This window comes from Nelumbo lutea, chromosome 2 (assembly GCF_056320005.1).
Source record: "Nelumbo lutea isolate HS-2025 chromosome 2, American lotus-T2T, whole genome shotgun sequence".
In the NCBI taxonomy this organism is placed as follows: domain Eukaryota; kingdom Viridiplantae; phylum Streptophyta; class Magnoliopsida; order Proteales; family Nelumbonaceae; genus Nelumbo; species Nelumbo lutea.
In genome coordinates, this window is record NC_142685.1 from 1,609,780 (window position 1) to 1,626,555 (window position 16,776).

General features: G+C 38.5%; 1 protein-coding gene across 2 annotated transcripts; it reads right to left on the reverse strand.

The window, feature by feature from the left end:
* Positions 1-665: 665 nt before the first annotated feature.
* Positions 666-14,824, reverse strand: LOC148868024 (elongation factor P (EF-P) family protein). Of its 2 annotated transcripts, XM_088970537.1 has the most exons (7): positions 14,431-14,824; positions 14,254-14,331; positions 12,719-12,825; positions 10,597-10,674; positions 3,568-3,669; positions 2,634-2,715; positions 666-1,051 (listed from the first exon to the last, which is right to left on the reverse strand). In XM_088970537.1, exons 1-7 carry the CDS (start codon positions 14,561-14,563, stop codon positions 933-935), a joined length of 699 nt encoding a protein of 232 aa, XP_088826663.1. In that variant the 5' UTR covers positions 14,564-14,824; the 3' UTR covers positions 666-932. The 2 variants fall into 2 exon arrangements, with proteins under 2 accessions (XP_088826663.1, XP_088826665.1); XM_088970539.1 differs by lacking the exon at positions 10,597-10,674 and having other exon boundaries at positions 14,431-14,817.
* Positions 14,825-16,776: the final 1,952 nt, after the last annotated feature.

Consider the following 16,776-nt stretch of genomic DNA (forward strand, 5'->3'; position numbering starts at 1 on the left):
AGAGTAGGAGTCGATAAAATCAAAAACTTTATTTTTGCTAAAATCATAAAATTAGAAACTCAATGTGCAATTACAGGAGATAAAAACAAGAGAATTGGTTTGATCATTGATGCAAATTGACGTTCGCGGGTTCAAAGAGAAGACTAAAAAGCAATTGCGTTGAAACAACGAACGAGTTGCGAGTTTGAAGACTTTTAGGGTAGATCAATAAATTGTGGATAGAATTCGTAGATTATCATCAAAAGCTGGGACAAAGCATAGACCACTGTTGCGGTTTAAGTCGTGAGGCTTTACCGTGAAATTAGATTTTTGGAATTCCCCCTTGGTTCCAATGAAATTATTCATTGCACGGGAGAAGCATTTGCTCTGCAGTTTGCGAGAACAGAACCATTTGGCAACAGGTTTTAGCGTTCCCTAGAGTTGGAAGAGAATGAATTAAGAATGCAATTCCTGATAACTTCCATGTCCTCATGATAAGTTTGCCCTTTTTCATAGCTCTTTGTTAGTCTGTTTGTACAACAGCACCGCAGCCTCAGGCAACCATCAAGAGGGCAGTGGGTCTATGGGCAGAAAAATAAATGGTGCCATTTATGCCTTAATTAATTAGTTCAGGGAATCCAATTTTGGAAGATTATCAGTAGAGTTGCTCGAATGTAGAGAGCTAGTACATCAATCGGTGTAGTAAATCATAAATGGCTAAGCGTATTACACCACGTCCACAGTTGGATGACCACTAATCCCTGTGATATCAGGTCTTAGATTTCCATGGAATCCATCTTGTACTATGTAGGTAAAATACAATTTCTGTCATGCTCTTGTGGATCCTCGTGTTGATACTCGAGAGATTACAAAATCAAGATCAACCTTGGTAAACATACATAATAAGAAATTTTCTTTTGCAATGGAAGAGTCTAAAAATCTGCCAAAACAATCTAAGCACGGCTCATGTATTGTCCAGTTCTCGTATCCACCAATATTTCCTCCCCAATGTTTACAAACAATGGAACGTTTACAACAGCACCTGTATCGAGGGTTGCTGGCTTTGATCCGCCTGATAACAAAATTTTATTTCAGAACAAAGGTTAATACAACATATTATAAATACCTCATAATTCATAAAAGCATGACAACCACCATTACAATATATATATATATATATATATATATATATATAGGGATCACAAATACTTCACTAAAGTTGCAAAATAAAATGGGTTTATCAGCATAATTTTCAAATTGAGATCATCATTGCCCCTTATCTTTCAAGTCTGAAAAGTACTTATGTATAGCTGTTCTTCTCAAGGTTCAAAATATCGCAATGTATCATACTGTATTGTACTATTGTTGATATGTATTGTATTGATTTCAAGGTCGTCAAATCGCAAAATATTAAGGTTCAGAGAGTTTCTATGCATTTAAGTGTCAGACCCCTCCTAATGTATGTGTTCTGTAATTAGGAAACTGTGCAAAGTATAATAGTATGCAGTATCCTAGTTAATAAAAGGCTTCATACTGAAATTTTCATTACCGGAACCTTGTTTCTTCTATATCATGAAAATTGTCAAGCAGAGTACTGGGAAATGACATATTATACACCCAAAAAATGAGTAGCAGAGGTATGGATATTGAGATGGTTGGCTGGGAAGATCAGAAAGGTAGAAGTTGAACAGATGCACTTGTGTAAATCTAGGAGCAGTCTTATAGGTGACAAAGAGAGGAAAGGCAGAAAAAGATGGTTTCAGTGAGTCCGTACAAGGCCACCTGCTGCACCAGTAAGGAGTCATTGCATGCAAGTTGAAGCAAATTGACGGTTTTAGAAGAGCTAGGGGAAGGCTAAAAAAGACGGGTCAGTTAAGTGAAAGAATAAGAGGACGAAACTCTTAGTCTGTCAGGGATCTTGATAGACCACAATGGTAAAACAGGATTCCTGTAGCCAACCCCAAATAGCGGGGTTAGGCTTCATTTAGTACTTGAGTAGAAATTGCATAATGGACAAAACTCTTATAGGTGCACGCCACTACAGCTAGCCATTACCATAAAAGCACATTTAATTCAATGTCCTCAACCGTCATTGATAGATCTTCTGATAAAAAGCAATTCAGTACTTGATTGAACAGCTAGGAACTTTTGATATAGTGGAAACTTTTGACTTTTAGGTACTAGTTCAAAACATGGAATCTCAAACAGATGATATTAATTAATGACTGTGAAGTGTGTTTTTTGGGGCCTCGTAGGCTCATAGAGAGCAGCAGTGTTTTAAAACCCACCCGGATCTTGAGCTTCCCCTCCATGTCAATGGCTCAGCAGTTCAACTGTCTCGCTACGGGTCAACCCATTATGTCGTCAACATAAAAAACTCAAAAAAATCAGGACCCTGGTAACCTGCTGAACAAGTTAGACAGGTACAACTCAACCACCTGGATCAAGGTCATTGACCAAGGCAACAGTTTTTTTTTTTGGTAAAATAGTGGGTTGGAGGTTGACCCGAACTAGTATTGTGAACAGGTCACCAGTCTGATTGACCAGATCAACGACAGGTTGAAAACACCGATAGAGTCTCACCAACCATTTATGTGAAAAATTTGAGAAAATCAATACTTCCATAGCTTACAAAGAAAACCTAACAGCATTACCTTGTGCAGTATCCCCTTTAACACCAGGGTCCGCATCAACCACAGTCAGCTTAACTGTGATGGGAAGTTCAAAATCGATGACCTGCAACAATATCAAAAGAACAAGGTTATATTCCTTCTATGGAGTATTCATGTGCTCACCTAAGAGCATGTATGTTTGTGTTGATGTGCGCATATAATCTGTGGTTTTATGTGCAAACCCACATATATCCATATGAGGATATGATAATCACGTATACTGCTAGAATATGATGCCCATTGCTGCTGGCATTTATGGGCATTGATAGAATCTAATGCCTCAGAGTGTCTAGAGTGCTGCAGCATGCACAATATGGTTCTTCGTGTACATCTTTTATATGTTGCACAACTTCAACAGACAAAAGGCCCTTACCCAATGTTGGACTTGGACCCATTTATTGGGGTCTTGGGAGGGGTAGACTAGGTACAGTCCTAACTTTTCGCATCTTTTGCACAAAATGCGTCCCCCCCCCCCCCCCCGACTCAAATCCAAGTTCTTATGCTTGACAGATGATATATTAAAATGGAAAAGAAAAAGAGAAAGGTTTCATAATCAGCTCCAGACAATCCTACTTATTTCTGCCATGTGAGGAATGCTGTGGGCTCATCTGAACCATCCATTGGATAGACCATGTTCACCTGATCAGTTCACGACATCCTTACACCTATTGGACTTCTCCTTGAGTAACTAAACTAAAAAATGCCCAAACAAGGGCATCTTATTTTGACCTAGTGTCAAGGGATTTAAGCTGAAATTTACCCATGAATAGAAAGCGGTGAGAGGAAAATGCAGGGCCCAAGCAGATTGACACATGGAAGATTCCAAATATTTTGACTCCTTAATTAGATGACCTTCTAGCAGATTCATTTCCTATAAAAAGAAAAATATATGAATAGCAATGCAAATCTTACTTACTTTTCCATTCCAAAAGAGCACATTGCAGTCCATTCCCTCTTTCAGCCACTTTGTCTTGTCACCGACATCTGACTCATTAAGACGTGTTTCTTCATATGTATTCTGTGAAATCATAAGAACTTCAAAATTGATAAAAGAATTTTGAGAAGAACACAGAATTTTTAGTGCAAGTAATTTTTTTTATACAAGTCCATCCCTTTTCTGATGAGTCAACACAAGGGCTGTCAATAGGTCAGGTCTACCCAACAGAACCAAACCAAGCCAACCAGTTATTTTTTTGTCCCGATTATAGCTGGAGCAGTTCTGGTTTTGCATCTCAGTTCTAATTATAACTAGGTTGGGACTGGTTTTGGCTGTTCCGAACCAATTATACATCTATATGTTTAATGTATATTGCTTTACTACAATAGTACCCAGTAGTTTATTTGTTATTTCTCATAATACATTTGCAATTTCATTATATTTTATGTCTAAAAGGGTAATTTATCAGCCTTTATAGTCAGGAGACTATTCTCACAGAAATATATAGTGGACTTCACATATGAAATCATTCAGTTGTCTTGAGTCAAAGTGTCAACTCAATACCCGCTGCATGAGGAATTGAGGAGAAAGTGCCACAATAACCTGAGCAAAGGTGGTGGCAATGTAACTGCAAGTGATCTGATGGCTCCAATAGATGTCCTGCCCTTGGTCTTTCATTCAATGCAAATCAACTCAAAAAAGGGGGGAGGGGAGGGAACTTATCCTAGCAATTCAGGTTTGACTACAGGAATCCCATTTTCCACTCCACCAAAGGTCATATGTCCTGTCAACCTGAGTCTAGTTCTTTTATTAATAAGACAGCCTTACATCATTCTTGGCCATCCCTGAAGTCTCAGAACCCTCAAGTTGCATCAGATGACTCTATTACATCGGTGCCAGCAGTGAATCTTTTATATTAATTCTTACTAATTATTATTTTCTGGCATAACTGTTCTATAATTAAATATTATTTTTTTTAGACAGAAGATGAATTTTATTGGAAAAGGTGGTATGCATAATGTTACACCTTTAATACAAATAAGAATGATCTCTTCATCAACCATGTAGAGAACACTGATGTGTAATTATTTGTTTCAGTCATGGTAGTCTCAGTTGGTGGTCAGTTTGTTATTTCAGTTGTTATTTATTTCAGTTTTTTATTTGCTTTAACCTATAAAATACTAAGAGAGTGGCGGCGGCAGATCATTCTGAATCTGTCCCTTCTTTCAACCTTTGTTTTCTCCAGTTCTTCTCCTCTCTTTTCTTCCTTTCTCTTTCTTTTCTTCTACTTTTCCTAATCTGAAATCTATTAGCGCTCAAGGCTGATTGTAGCCTTGATCGTCTACTTGGTATCAGAGCCTATCTATCTAGGGTTTCTCATGTGAGTCTAGTCCAGCTGACCACATGAGAACTATCTAGGGCTGGAAGTTTATGAATAAGTATACGTTGGCTAATTCTTGGAGGTTACCAGAAGAGGTTCGCAGCTGTTGAAGACTTGCCACGGCTTGCAGAGTGTTGGTAATCAGGAAGAATTAGAGAAGGCTAGGGTTCAGGCAACCTTGGAAGGTAGCGAACAGCATTCTCTGGGTAAGTCTTATTTATTTTCTAGAGACTGCTATCAGTCAAGATAGGTTGGACCTATCTAGAAGGAGCGGTCGAACTGTTTTAGGGTTTTTTCTCTGTTCTAGGGTTTGACATTAACCTTGCGGCAAACCCTTCTGTTGAGCCGAACTCTTGTTATCCTCTTGGAAAGTGCTTGTTTTAGGGTTTTCTCCCAGAGGTGATCAGTTTTAGGGTTTCACATTGACCCTATGGCAAAACCTAACTGTACAGATTGCTTGGAAAGTGCAGCTAAGCACTTATTTCAAACCTACGATTGAAACCCTAATTCTGTTCCAGCATCTCAGATTGCTCTCTAAGCTGGTTTCAGACCTATTTTTTGGTTTTGAGCTCTTTTAGGGGGTGAAAACTTGTACGGATTGCTTGGTACTGTGATTGTCGATTGGTTTCAGATCAGATTTATACTGGTTTCATGCATATACTGTGGTTGCCGATTGGTTTCAGATCAGACCTGCACTAGTTTCATGCATATACCGTGATTACAGATTGGTTTCAGATCAGACCTGCATTGATTCCATACTGATTTCTGATTGTGATCGACTGTCCAAGTGCTGTTTTCTGTTGTAGTGAACCTAACAGTTCGTACCTACTGATTCTTGACCAAAGATGGAGTTTAAAAATCAGGGAGAAGGTAGTTTTGGGAACAGCAGTTATGATAGTATATCTGAAACTGGGTTTCAGATTACAACTGCTAGATTTGACGAGTCAAACTACTTGGAATGGGCCCAATCAGCCATGATGGCTATTGGGGGAAGGGGAAAACTGGGCTACCTCTTGGGAGATGTGAAAGAACCTTCCAAAGAGGACCCGATGTACACCAAGTGGGTTCAAGAGAACTACTTGGTTATGGCATGGCTGTGTAATTCTATGCAGCCACATATCAGCCGAAATTACTTGTGGGCCAAGACAGCCAATGAGATATGGGATGTTATGAAAGAAACGTATTCCCAACCCCTTAATGTTGCCAGAGCCTATGAACTGAAATGTGAAGTGAATAGTCTTAAACAAGGAGAGAAACCAGTTTTTGTCTATTTCTCTACCTTGAAATCCCTGTGGCATGAGATTGATCACCTAGAGACTCTTGAGTGGGAAAATCCCAGAGATGCACAAACTCATAGAAAGCAAGTCGAGACAAATAGGGTGTTTGAATTTCTGGCTGGCCTGAATTCAGAATATGACATTATGCGGCAACAGATACTGACCAGAGATAGTGTGACCCTCTCTCAAGCATACTCCCTGGTGCATAGTGAAGAGACCAGGCGGAAAGTCATGATGCAACCTCAGCCTCTTTCCCCAGCCCTGACAGCTGTTAAACCTAAGTCAGGGGGTGATCCAGAAAAGGACGGAAAGAAGGAAGATAAACGGGACCTAGTATGTGAACATTGCAAGAAACCCAAGCACACAAAAGATACTTGTTGGAAGCTACATCCTCATTTGGTCCCAGCAAAATTGAGAAATAAGAGGGGTAATGCTCATGTGGCTATGTATACTGATTCAGCATCCTTGTCAGGCACAAAAGGCACACCCCTAGGGACCTTAGCTGCAGTTCGGGCTGCCCTAATACAGTTGGAAAAGGAAGTTGGGAGTTCAACTCAGCCATCTCAGTCACTAACAGCCCCTGTCACATCTGCCTTTGCACATTCAGGTACTCAAGCCTCAGCTTACCATGCTTCAGCTCCAAGTAATATTGAACACTGTTGGGTAATAGATTCAGGTGCATCCGACCATATGACTAGCTTGCCATCATTGTTCACTACTTATCACTTGTCCTCCGGTAGAGATAGAGTATCCATTGTTGATGGCTCTCTTGTTCCCATTTCTGGCAAGGGTGACATCAAGTTATCGGATACTATCTATTTATCTTCCGTCTTGCATGTTCCTAAGCTTAATACTAACCTGCTTTCAGTCAGTAGTATTATCAAACATATGAACTGTTCAGTAACCTTTTTCCCTGACCGATGTGTTTATCAGGACTTGGAGACGAGGAAGGTGATTGGGACTGACCGTGATACGAATGGGATCTATCTACTTGGAGAGAGTTCTCGTTGGGAAGAGCCCGTGGATAAGAAGTCATTTGTTTCTCAGTTTGTGAGTCCGGTTATGCTTTGGCATAACCGATTAGGTCATTTATCTTTCCGGTCCTTGAAGAGTATGTTTCCTACTTTATTTGAGTCTGCTGAGTTGTCAAAGTTGAGATTTGAGAGTTGTGAGCTTGCCAAACATTGTAGAACATCTTATTCTTTGAGTAATAAAAGGAGTACTTAATCTTTTGATATTGTGCATACTGATGTTTGGGGGGCATATCACATCCCTTCTATGGGTGGGTACAAATATTTTTTGTTGTTTGTTGATGACCATACCCGTTTTTCTTGGATCTACCTTATGCGTTCTCGAGATGAGGTTCCCGCTCTGACCCAACACTTCCATCAGATGATTCTAACCCAGTTTGGGGTCAAGATCAAAGTTTTTAGATCTGATAATGCAAAGGAATACTTTGCTAAGCCAATGACCTCTTACCTCCTTAATCATGGAGTTATTCACCAGAGCACTTGCCCTCATACACCATAGCAGAACAAAGTTGCCGAAAGGAAGAATAGGCGCATCTTGGAGGTGGCTAGAAGCATTATGTTTACCTCCAATGTACCTACTCGCTTCTGGGGTGATGCCATCCTCACGACAATATATCTCATTAATCGGGTTCCTTCCCGGGTTCTTGATATGAAAACCCCTTTTTCCCTTCTATACCCAGACGAGGAGTTGTTTACCGTTCCCCTTAAAACCTTTGGTTGTACATGTTTCGTTCAACTTTTCGGGCCCCATCATTCCAAGTTTGACCCTAAGGCTTCCAAATGCATTTTCCTCGGCTATGCACAAATTCAAAAAGGTTATTGCCGCTATGATCCTGTTTTGGGGAAGAAGTTTGTCTCCATGGATGTCACCTTCTTTGAGGAGACACCCTTTTATCCTAGGGTTTCTCCTCAGGGGGAGAGCAGTGAGAGTGGGGATTTGGGTCTTTTTCCTCAGGGGGAGCGCAGTGGGAGTGGGGCTATTCCTTTACCTATTCCATTGGGTGATGAAGGTTGTAATGGTAAGGGTGGTCAGAGGGATTAGGAGTTGAGAGTCTATCACAGGCAATGCAGGCAGGTTGATCCCAGGAGTTGAGAGTCCTTTTGAGGCTCCGGATCCAAGTATTACAGTCCCAGAGCCCACTGAGACACCTTCCACTGTTCCTTTACCTCCTACGGATGACCTTGACCTCCCTATTGCCGTCCGCAAAGGGAAACGGCATTGCACCACATCTACAACTCACTGCATTTCCCAGTTTTTATCTTATGATTGCCTATCTCCCTCTTACCGGTCCTATCTCATTTCCATTGCCAATGTCCCTATTCCAAGAACAGTGCAAGAAGCCTTATCAGTTCCAGAGTGGAAAGATGCAATGCAAGTTGAAATTGATGCCCTGTTGAAAAATAATACTTGGGCGCTAGTTGACCTACCCAAAGGAAAGAAACTGGTTGGATGTAGATGGGTATTTACTGTGAAGCATAATGTTGATGGCTCCATTGAAAGGTACAAAGCTCGGCTGGTTGCAAAGGGGTTCACCCAGACTTATGGTATATACTACTTGGAGACCTTTGCCCCAGTGGCCAAGTTGATCACCACCCGAGTTCTGTTATCCCTTGCAGCAAGTCATTCTTGGCCCCTGTTCCAAATGGATGTTAAAAATGCTTTTTTGAATTGAGACTTACAAGAAGAGGTCTACATGCAGTTGCCTCCTGGATTCTATGATACAGAGACAGGTAAGAAGGTTTTCCGACTGAACAAGGCATTGTATGGTTTGAAGCAGTCACCTAGAGCTTGGTTTGATAGATTCAGACTAGCCCTTGGAAAATTTGGTTATGTACAGGCCCAATCAGATCATACACTGCTCATTAAGAGGATGGATTCCTCTCTGACCATGCTTGCTGTGTATGTGGATGATATTGTAGTAACAGGAAATAATAGTAGTGAGTTTGAATCCCTCAAACAGCTCCTTCATCAAGAGTTTGAGGTGAAAGATCTTGGTACACTACGGTACTTTTTGGGTATTGAGGTTGCTAGATCTAAACAAGGGATCTTTATCTCTCAGATAAAATATGTTCTAGATCTATTGGCGGAAACTGGAAAGTTAGGTGTTAAGCCTGCTGATACATCTATTGAACAGAATCACAAAATTAGTGCAGAGGGCGGGGAGCCTCTTGAAGACAAAGTTATGTTCCAAGAGTTGGTTGGAAAGCTCCTATATCTCTGCCTCACTCGGCTAGATATCAGTTATGCAGTTAGTGTTGTCAGCCAGTACATGCATTCCCCTAAAACTACTCATCTTCTTGCGGTAGAGAGAATATTAGCATACTTGAAGAGATGCCCGGGTAGAGGTATACTGTTCAAGAACAATAATCACATGAAGGTGGAGGTCTATACATATGTCGATTGGGCTAGGAGTGTTAATGACAAGATGTCTACCTTTGGATATTGTGCACTTATGGGAGGTAACCTTGTCTCTTGGAGGAGTAAGAAGCAGAGTGTTGTTTCCCGCTCTAGTGCCGAAGCTGAGTACAGGTCAATGGCTAACGGAGTGGCTGAAATCTTATGGTTGAGATCACTACTTGAAGAGTTGGGTATTGATTATGAGAAGCCCTTGATGCTGTATTGTGATAATCAGGCAGCTATTAATATAGCCCACAATCCGGTGCAACATGACAAAACTAAACACATTGAAGTTGATCAACATTTTGTACGAGAGAGGGTCTCATCACAAGAAGTGTGTCTCTCGTATATCACATCTAACATGCAACTCGCAGATATCCTCACCAAGGCAGTACCAAGGAAGAAGTTAGAGGCAGATCTATCCAATTTGGGAATGATAAATATCTATTCCCAACTTGAGGGGGAGTGTAGAGAACACTGATGTGAGCCCCACAATTGTGGTCCCCACTATGTTCGTAGAACAATATGTGTAATTATTTGTTTCAGTCATGGTAGTGTCAATTGGTGGTCAGTTTGTTATTTTAGTTGTTATTTATTTCAGTTTTTTATTTCCTTTAACCTATAAATACTAAGAGAGTGGCGGCGGCAGATCATTCTGAATTTGTCCCTTCTTTCAACCTTTGTTTTCTCCAGTTCTTCTCTCTTTTCTTCCTTTCTCTTTCTTTTCTTCTACTTTTCCTAATCTGAAATCTATTAGGGTTCAAGGCTGATTGTAGTCTTGATCGTCTACTAACCAAAAAAAGGAACATGAATGATTTACTCTAATAGAAAGGCCGTAGGCATCCAGTTAGTACTTAGTACAATATCTGAATATGATTTATCACAACTGAGACATAACATAAGAAGAGGAATGAATGTTACCAGATCCATAAACACAAACTGGGAACCATCTTTGTACGTGTACTGCTTGGTTTCCTTCACTATATTTGCTTCATTTATCTGAAGAAACAGAAAATCACTATAAGAATCTAGTTTGAAACCTAGTAATATGGCAGTGCTAAAAGAGCTTCCTGGTTTTTTTGGTAGTTGTAGGCATAAACTTTGAAAGATGCAGCATAGGTAAACCTGGACCCTGGGCAAAGGCAAGGCATTCAGAGATGAGCATGGGACCATTTTAGCCATGTATTATGGATCAATAATAAGGACTCTACAATAGTTTAATTTGCTAGAAGCATTACAGAGATTGAGAATGGGAAGATCACTAAATTATAAAAATATAAAGGTAGAAGAGGACTTAAATTCTACAAGAACAATTCAATTAGGGCTATTGCACTTGGTAAGTCAACTTAGTTTCAGTGTGATGAGTTTGCCCTCAAACCTGAATATCTAAACATTACCAAAGAATTCTCATACAGCTGAAGAAAGAAACTTAAATATGGTTAATAAGAGAATCTAGGAAGTCCCATGGTCAGTGCTAGTTACCTGGACATGTGACCTGTGTGTCCAGTTCCAAAGTGTCAAGAGGTTTGCCTGACACACTAGACTCTAAAAATCCTAGAGTAGAGACATGGCAATGTAACATAACCAAGTCTTGTTCAATATGTAAATTGCTCGAATGCAAATAAGTGATAGTGTAGATTGGATGAAGTAATCACAAATGTGCACACTATGCAATTAACAGTCTGCATTCACTATCTTTTGGTAATTATGCTGCAAGAGAAATAACTCTTTTAAGGTAAGGATATGTCATAAATATCTCCTCACCTTGAAAAGTGGTTTACTGGTAGTGGGGACTCTTAAATTGTTTAAGGCTGCAGTGAAGTAAGAGGACAAAGATGATGTTAGGAACCAGTATGTTGAGAAGATAAAAGGAATGGGAGAGAGTGAGAGAGCTGGTCACGCTTAGAGGTGCTCACAGTTTGGTTAACCGAACCGGTATTACCGGTTTCCAGAAAACTGGTAACCTAAACCAAACCAAAGCCGATCAGTTAACCGGTTGACCGGTCTGGTTAACCGTAGGTTTGGGTTGTCAGTTTTTCAGTTTTTTATATTTATAATATATTATAAAAAATATATATAAATATATAATAAAAAACTAGAAGTAAATACAAAAATATTATATTTAAAATAATAAATAATATATTATATATTTATATATATAATGCAGATTTATTAATTTATAATATATAGAAAATATAAAGTATGTATATAATATAATATACATAAATATTCATAAAATATATAGAAATATATGTATACCGGTCAGTTTGGTTAATCGTCAGTTTTCTATATTGGTTAACCAAAACTGAACCGGTACCTTCAGTTTTTTAAAAATACCAAACCAACCGGTTCGATTAACAAGATTTTCAGTTCGGCTTCGGTTGGTTTTTCAGTTTGGTTCGTTTTCGGTTTTTCTTGCTCACCCCTAGTCACGCTTCATACAGCTGGAGATTGTATTAAATGAAGAAGCTGATATCGACAATAGTAGAACAACTATGCAGGCAGGATCTGAAATTAAAATAAATTTAAAAAAAAAAATTCTCCTTCAGAATGCTATTGCAGAAGCAGAACCCTCGGTGTCTTTCGTGTTTATTTAACACTTTATTTAAACCTATAAATTATGATATAGTATAACGGCATGAATACGGTTTAAGTTGAAACACCTGGATTTTCTATGTCAAACATCTATGTTGTATAAAACATGTCAAGGCATTGTGTGCCATAACTGCCCATGACTAATAAAAGAGGTATTCATTGCATATCAATAATATTATAGGCATTCATCTCCCAGGACTGAATTCGATACCAAACAAGGACTCAAACATTCTATCAACCCTTAAGGCCAGATGGAAAACAGAAAAATCCTATGATATACATAAGTGAAATAAGGAAAGTAATGCTAAAGCAGAATTTGTCTTTCAGGTGCTGATCATCAGAAATCCCAAACTTATGACTCGCAGGGTGAACTTCTACTAAATCAAATTCACAGAGTATGATATTTCATGAACACATCAGCTTGCAGTTTAAACTATGATATTATTACCATACTTCCAGCTCGAAACGTTTTCTCAACAACGTTGCCAGTTACATAATTGCGCATTTTGGTCCTAACAAATGCTGCCCCTTTCCCAGGTTTCACGTGAAGAAATTCTGCACAAGAACATCAAATGAGGGAAACACAATTTAACTAGAGATTAGTCCAGAGCAGCACAGGACATATAAGCAGCATGACAGATAAGGTTGTAACTGCTTCTGGAAAACAAATAATAACTGTTTCTGGCCAGTGAAAACTGGTGCTAGTAGGTTCTGTTTCATCCTTGATACTTCCAAGCCCTATTATACTTCTCAAATGGAGTAGTACTATTTCTATACAAACCACTCCTAACAATAAAGAAAAATACCAACTTAAAGTCTTACAAGAAAACACCATAAATAGAACCCCTTACATCTAAACCAAGTATGAGAAGCCTAATTAAGTCATGCATCTTCACTAACAGAACAACATCAAACATCATAGGATACTGACTTCGTACCCAAAGGGATGAATCCATGATGTTTCACCTACAATGTTGTCCCAACATTAATCAGATTTACTTGATAATAGAGAACAGTTAAATAAATCCACCCATGGCTCTTTTTGAGTTGGCATTTTAAAGTCCCTGTCCTAGAGAAAGTGTGAAGTTCAACAGGACCAAACTTGTTGCATGCCGCACTGAGAATCCAAAATGAATTTCAGAGTTTGTGCTGTTTCCTCGTTCAATAATAATGACCTCGCTAAAGCATCACATGGCACTATAACCAATATAGCATCTTCCTTTTATGATCTTAAAAGATATGGCATGCCCTCAATCATGCCATAAAGTTTAGCACATAGTCCACACAACTTGAAAGCCAGAGCAAGGGCAAAACCCATGTCATTATAAATTAATGCTCCGATTGGTTGCACTTAAATGAAGGAAAATGAATGAATTTCATTACAGCGTTTGGTTGCATGTAAAATTACTGTAGAGTATAAATGTTTTCAGAAAAGTTAGTACCAATTGTAGAAAAATGATATTCCTTCTAACTCTTTTTTTGGTAAAGCTCGGTGGTCTGATCTCGATTCATATCTTGCAACACTCATCTTCCTGAACAAATCAAACTTGTCCTCCAAATTAAGAGGAATGTGATTCGTTTTTCTTATTGAGTATCATTTCCAAAGAAACCGGTCAGTTTTCCTTCATTTTACATGCAACCAGACACAATCCAAATTGGAAACTTATTTCAAAAAAGAGCGATGTCCTTTATCATAGTAATTGAATGATAAGACTAAATATCTCTATCAGCATTATCATGTGTCTCAACTCTCAATTCTCATGAGGACAATTAGAGATAAAACAAGCAACTAGGGAACGTTGTTAGAGACAACTAAGCAATAAAACGTGCATAAACAAGAAAGAATAACTGGTTCCAAGAAACAATCTGGGCAAAATGAAAAACATGCTCAGAACCTTGAATTGAAAAGCACTCCTCAAAAAGAGTGAAAAATAAATAAATAAATTTCATTTTAATAAATAGACTATAACAGAGGGCTCGTACCGATGACTCTCCACGGAGCTCCATCCACTTCAATGTTTGAACCTACTTTAATATCGTTGCTAGAGAATGCTAGGATTTCTGTACAGTAGAAAATGGAATACAGTATATGTCATGGCCATTTTCTAAGAACAATAAGAAGAAGAGGCGTGTCCTCCGGAACTGGTTTCGGGATTTTACTTGGGAATCTGAAGCGCAGAGGAATTCTGGGAAGAACCCGCATTGAGAGAACAGACGTCTTCGATGAGAAAGAAACCGATGACCAACGGAGACAATAATTGGGAGACAGACCCAGGGTTGCGATTCCCGCCATGGTTTTAGTTTTTGGTTGGGAAGAAACAGGAAAACGAGTGTTCCGCCAAAAAAAAAAATCTCCCCAAATTAAAGGACCGTTCTAAGTCGATAACTGATAAGGAAGGAAGAAGGGATTTCACTCAAGTCTTATGAAGCAGCACATATGCACGGAAACACTGATTGGGATCACGTGTGCGGGGAAGAAAACTGGAGTCCGGAACTCCGGATCTGCTCTGATAGATCGCGCCTCACACCGACCACACACCATGTTTTGGCCGCACATCGGAAACGTCTCTCATAATAAAATGTTTTCAACACACGGTGGATGTAACTGTGAGATCGGTGTGAGGCGCGCGGTGTGAAAAAGCAGATCCTTGAGAGGGATGAGGCAAAAATTAAAATGAAATAAAAAATCTATCGGGTCGAACCGATGTAGGTGGATTCAGATTTGATTCGTTCATTTTCGGTTTCGACTCGAATCCATCAAATTTATATCGGAATTCGAATCGAATTCAGAATGCAACAAAGCTATTGATTAGCATTCTTAAATTAAATTCAAAATGATCAGCATATCATATGCTAATAATTAAAAAAAAACTAGAAATAACTTAGACATTTTATAATGGTTATGAATAATGTGAATGTAACTTGTCTATCTTACCAGAACCTAACTTTGTTAGATAAAATTAGAACATCCAAAATATATTTAGGAGAGCCATGACCTGGTTTATCTTACCGGATTTCCTATGGTTTATGGTCTCTCTTGAGATGTAATTCTCTCGTTGATTGTTGAATGGAACTTGTCTTTGGGTTTTTAAAACAGTAAATCTCTTACTGTGGTTTGAATAAAAAAGTAGGGAAAGACAATGAATGTTTATAAAAGTTTCCTTACATTTTCCTTCAAATCAAACATAGCCTTAAGGTCTTTCTCGTTTTTTGGATTTTGAGAGGAAATAATAGATTTTGGTTCCCATTTATCAAGATACTTGTATTATTTTTTATGTTTTCTTTGGGTATCTTAGGAAATGGATTAAGAATCCACCTATTGTTTGTAAAATTCCTTATGCTGCATTTGGTTTGAAGGAAACAAGTAGGGAAAGGAAGGGAAAGGTAGGAAAATTTTTACAAACTTTGTATAGGTTTCCCTACCTTTTCCTTCAAACAAAACATACCCTTTAAGGTGCCTCAAATTTTTTGACAATTTGTTATATATTAGTGCACTATCACAACCTATTTGCATGTGATATCACATGCGTTTTATTCTCGTGCAGAAAGACACGGGAAGATGTACGAAAAAATGCACATCTGCAAAGCGATCTTCGAGCTGTCCAAATATTGTGTCAAAAGCTCAATGCATCTCTTTAACTGTTATAGCTACAGGAAAATTATCTCAAAAAGACACGCCAAACGGGCCCATCTTCTATTTATCTTATGTGTGAATCATTGGGTTTTATTTTTTATCTGATGTCTAAGTTATTAGAGGGTTACCCGCGCGCGCATGTGTGTGTGTTAGGTGAGCTCAATTTGATGTAGTGTCTGAATCTTAGAGAGAGGTGAAGTTAGTTGCAACTTTTTTTTTTCTTCAATAGTCAGGGGAAGTGAATCCCATTGGCCAATAAACCTATGTTATTTTTTTCAGATTTATGTAGGAAGCATGAAAATTTTATTTTATTGGGTATCACTTATAATAGCAATGTTCAATAAACCAATCTGGCCCGACTAAGCACCAGAGAGATAAGCACCAGAGAGGTAGTTTATCTGCATAACATTAATTATTAAACAAAAGCTCATACAGGGAAAGATTTTACTCATAGAGATAAGCTTCATCGCCCCTCTTGACATCGGATCTAACTCGACCAGGCATAAGGGAGGGGTTTAAATTTTCATCATTGCTTTAGTGGGTTCGATCTACCTTGGATTTTATTTTGAATTTTTGAAGAACAATAGATAATGAATTGATATTTTATTATTTTCAAAAAATACTTAAAGACGATATAAAACTGACAGAAAACTTGAGGGATTTATGGCATATTCGAAGTTGATCAAAATAGTAATGGTTCATATTCTAGTTAGGTCCTAAATTGGATGGAATTTGAATCACCCTTAATATTATCAAATTGGAATTCAAATGCAAACAAATGAGTACGAACCGACCGATTAGTTATCACTCATTCTTATGATATCATTTGATTGATTATTAGGTATCATGCATTTTCTAAAATAAATAGCTGA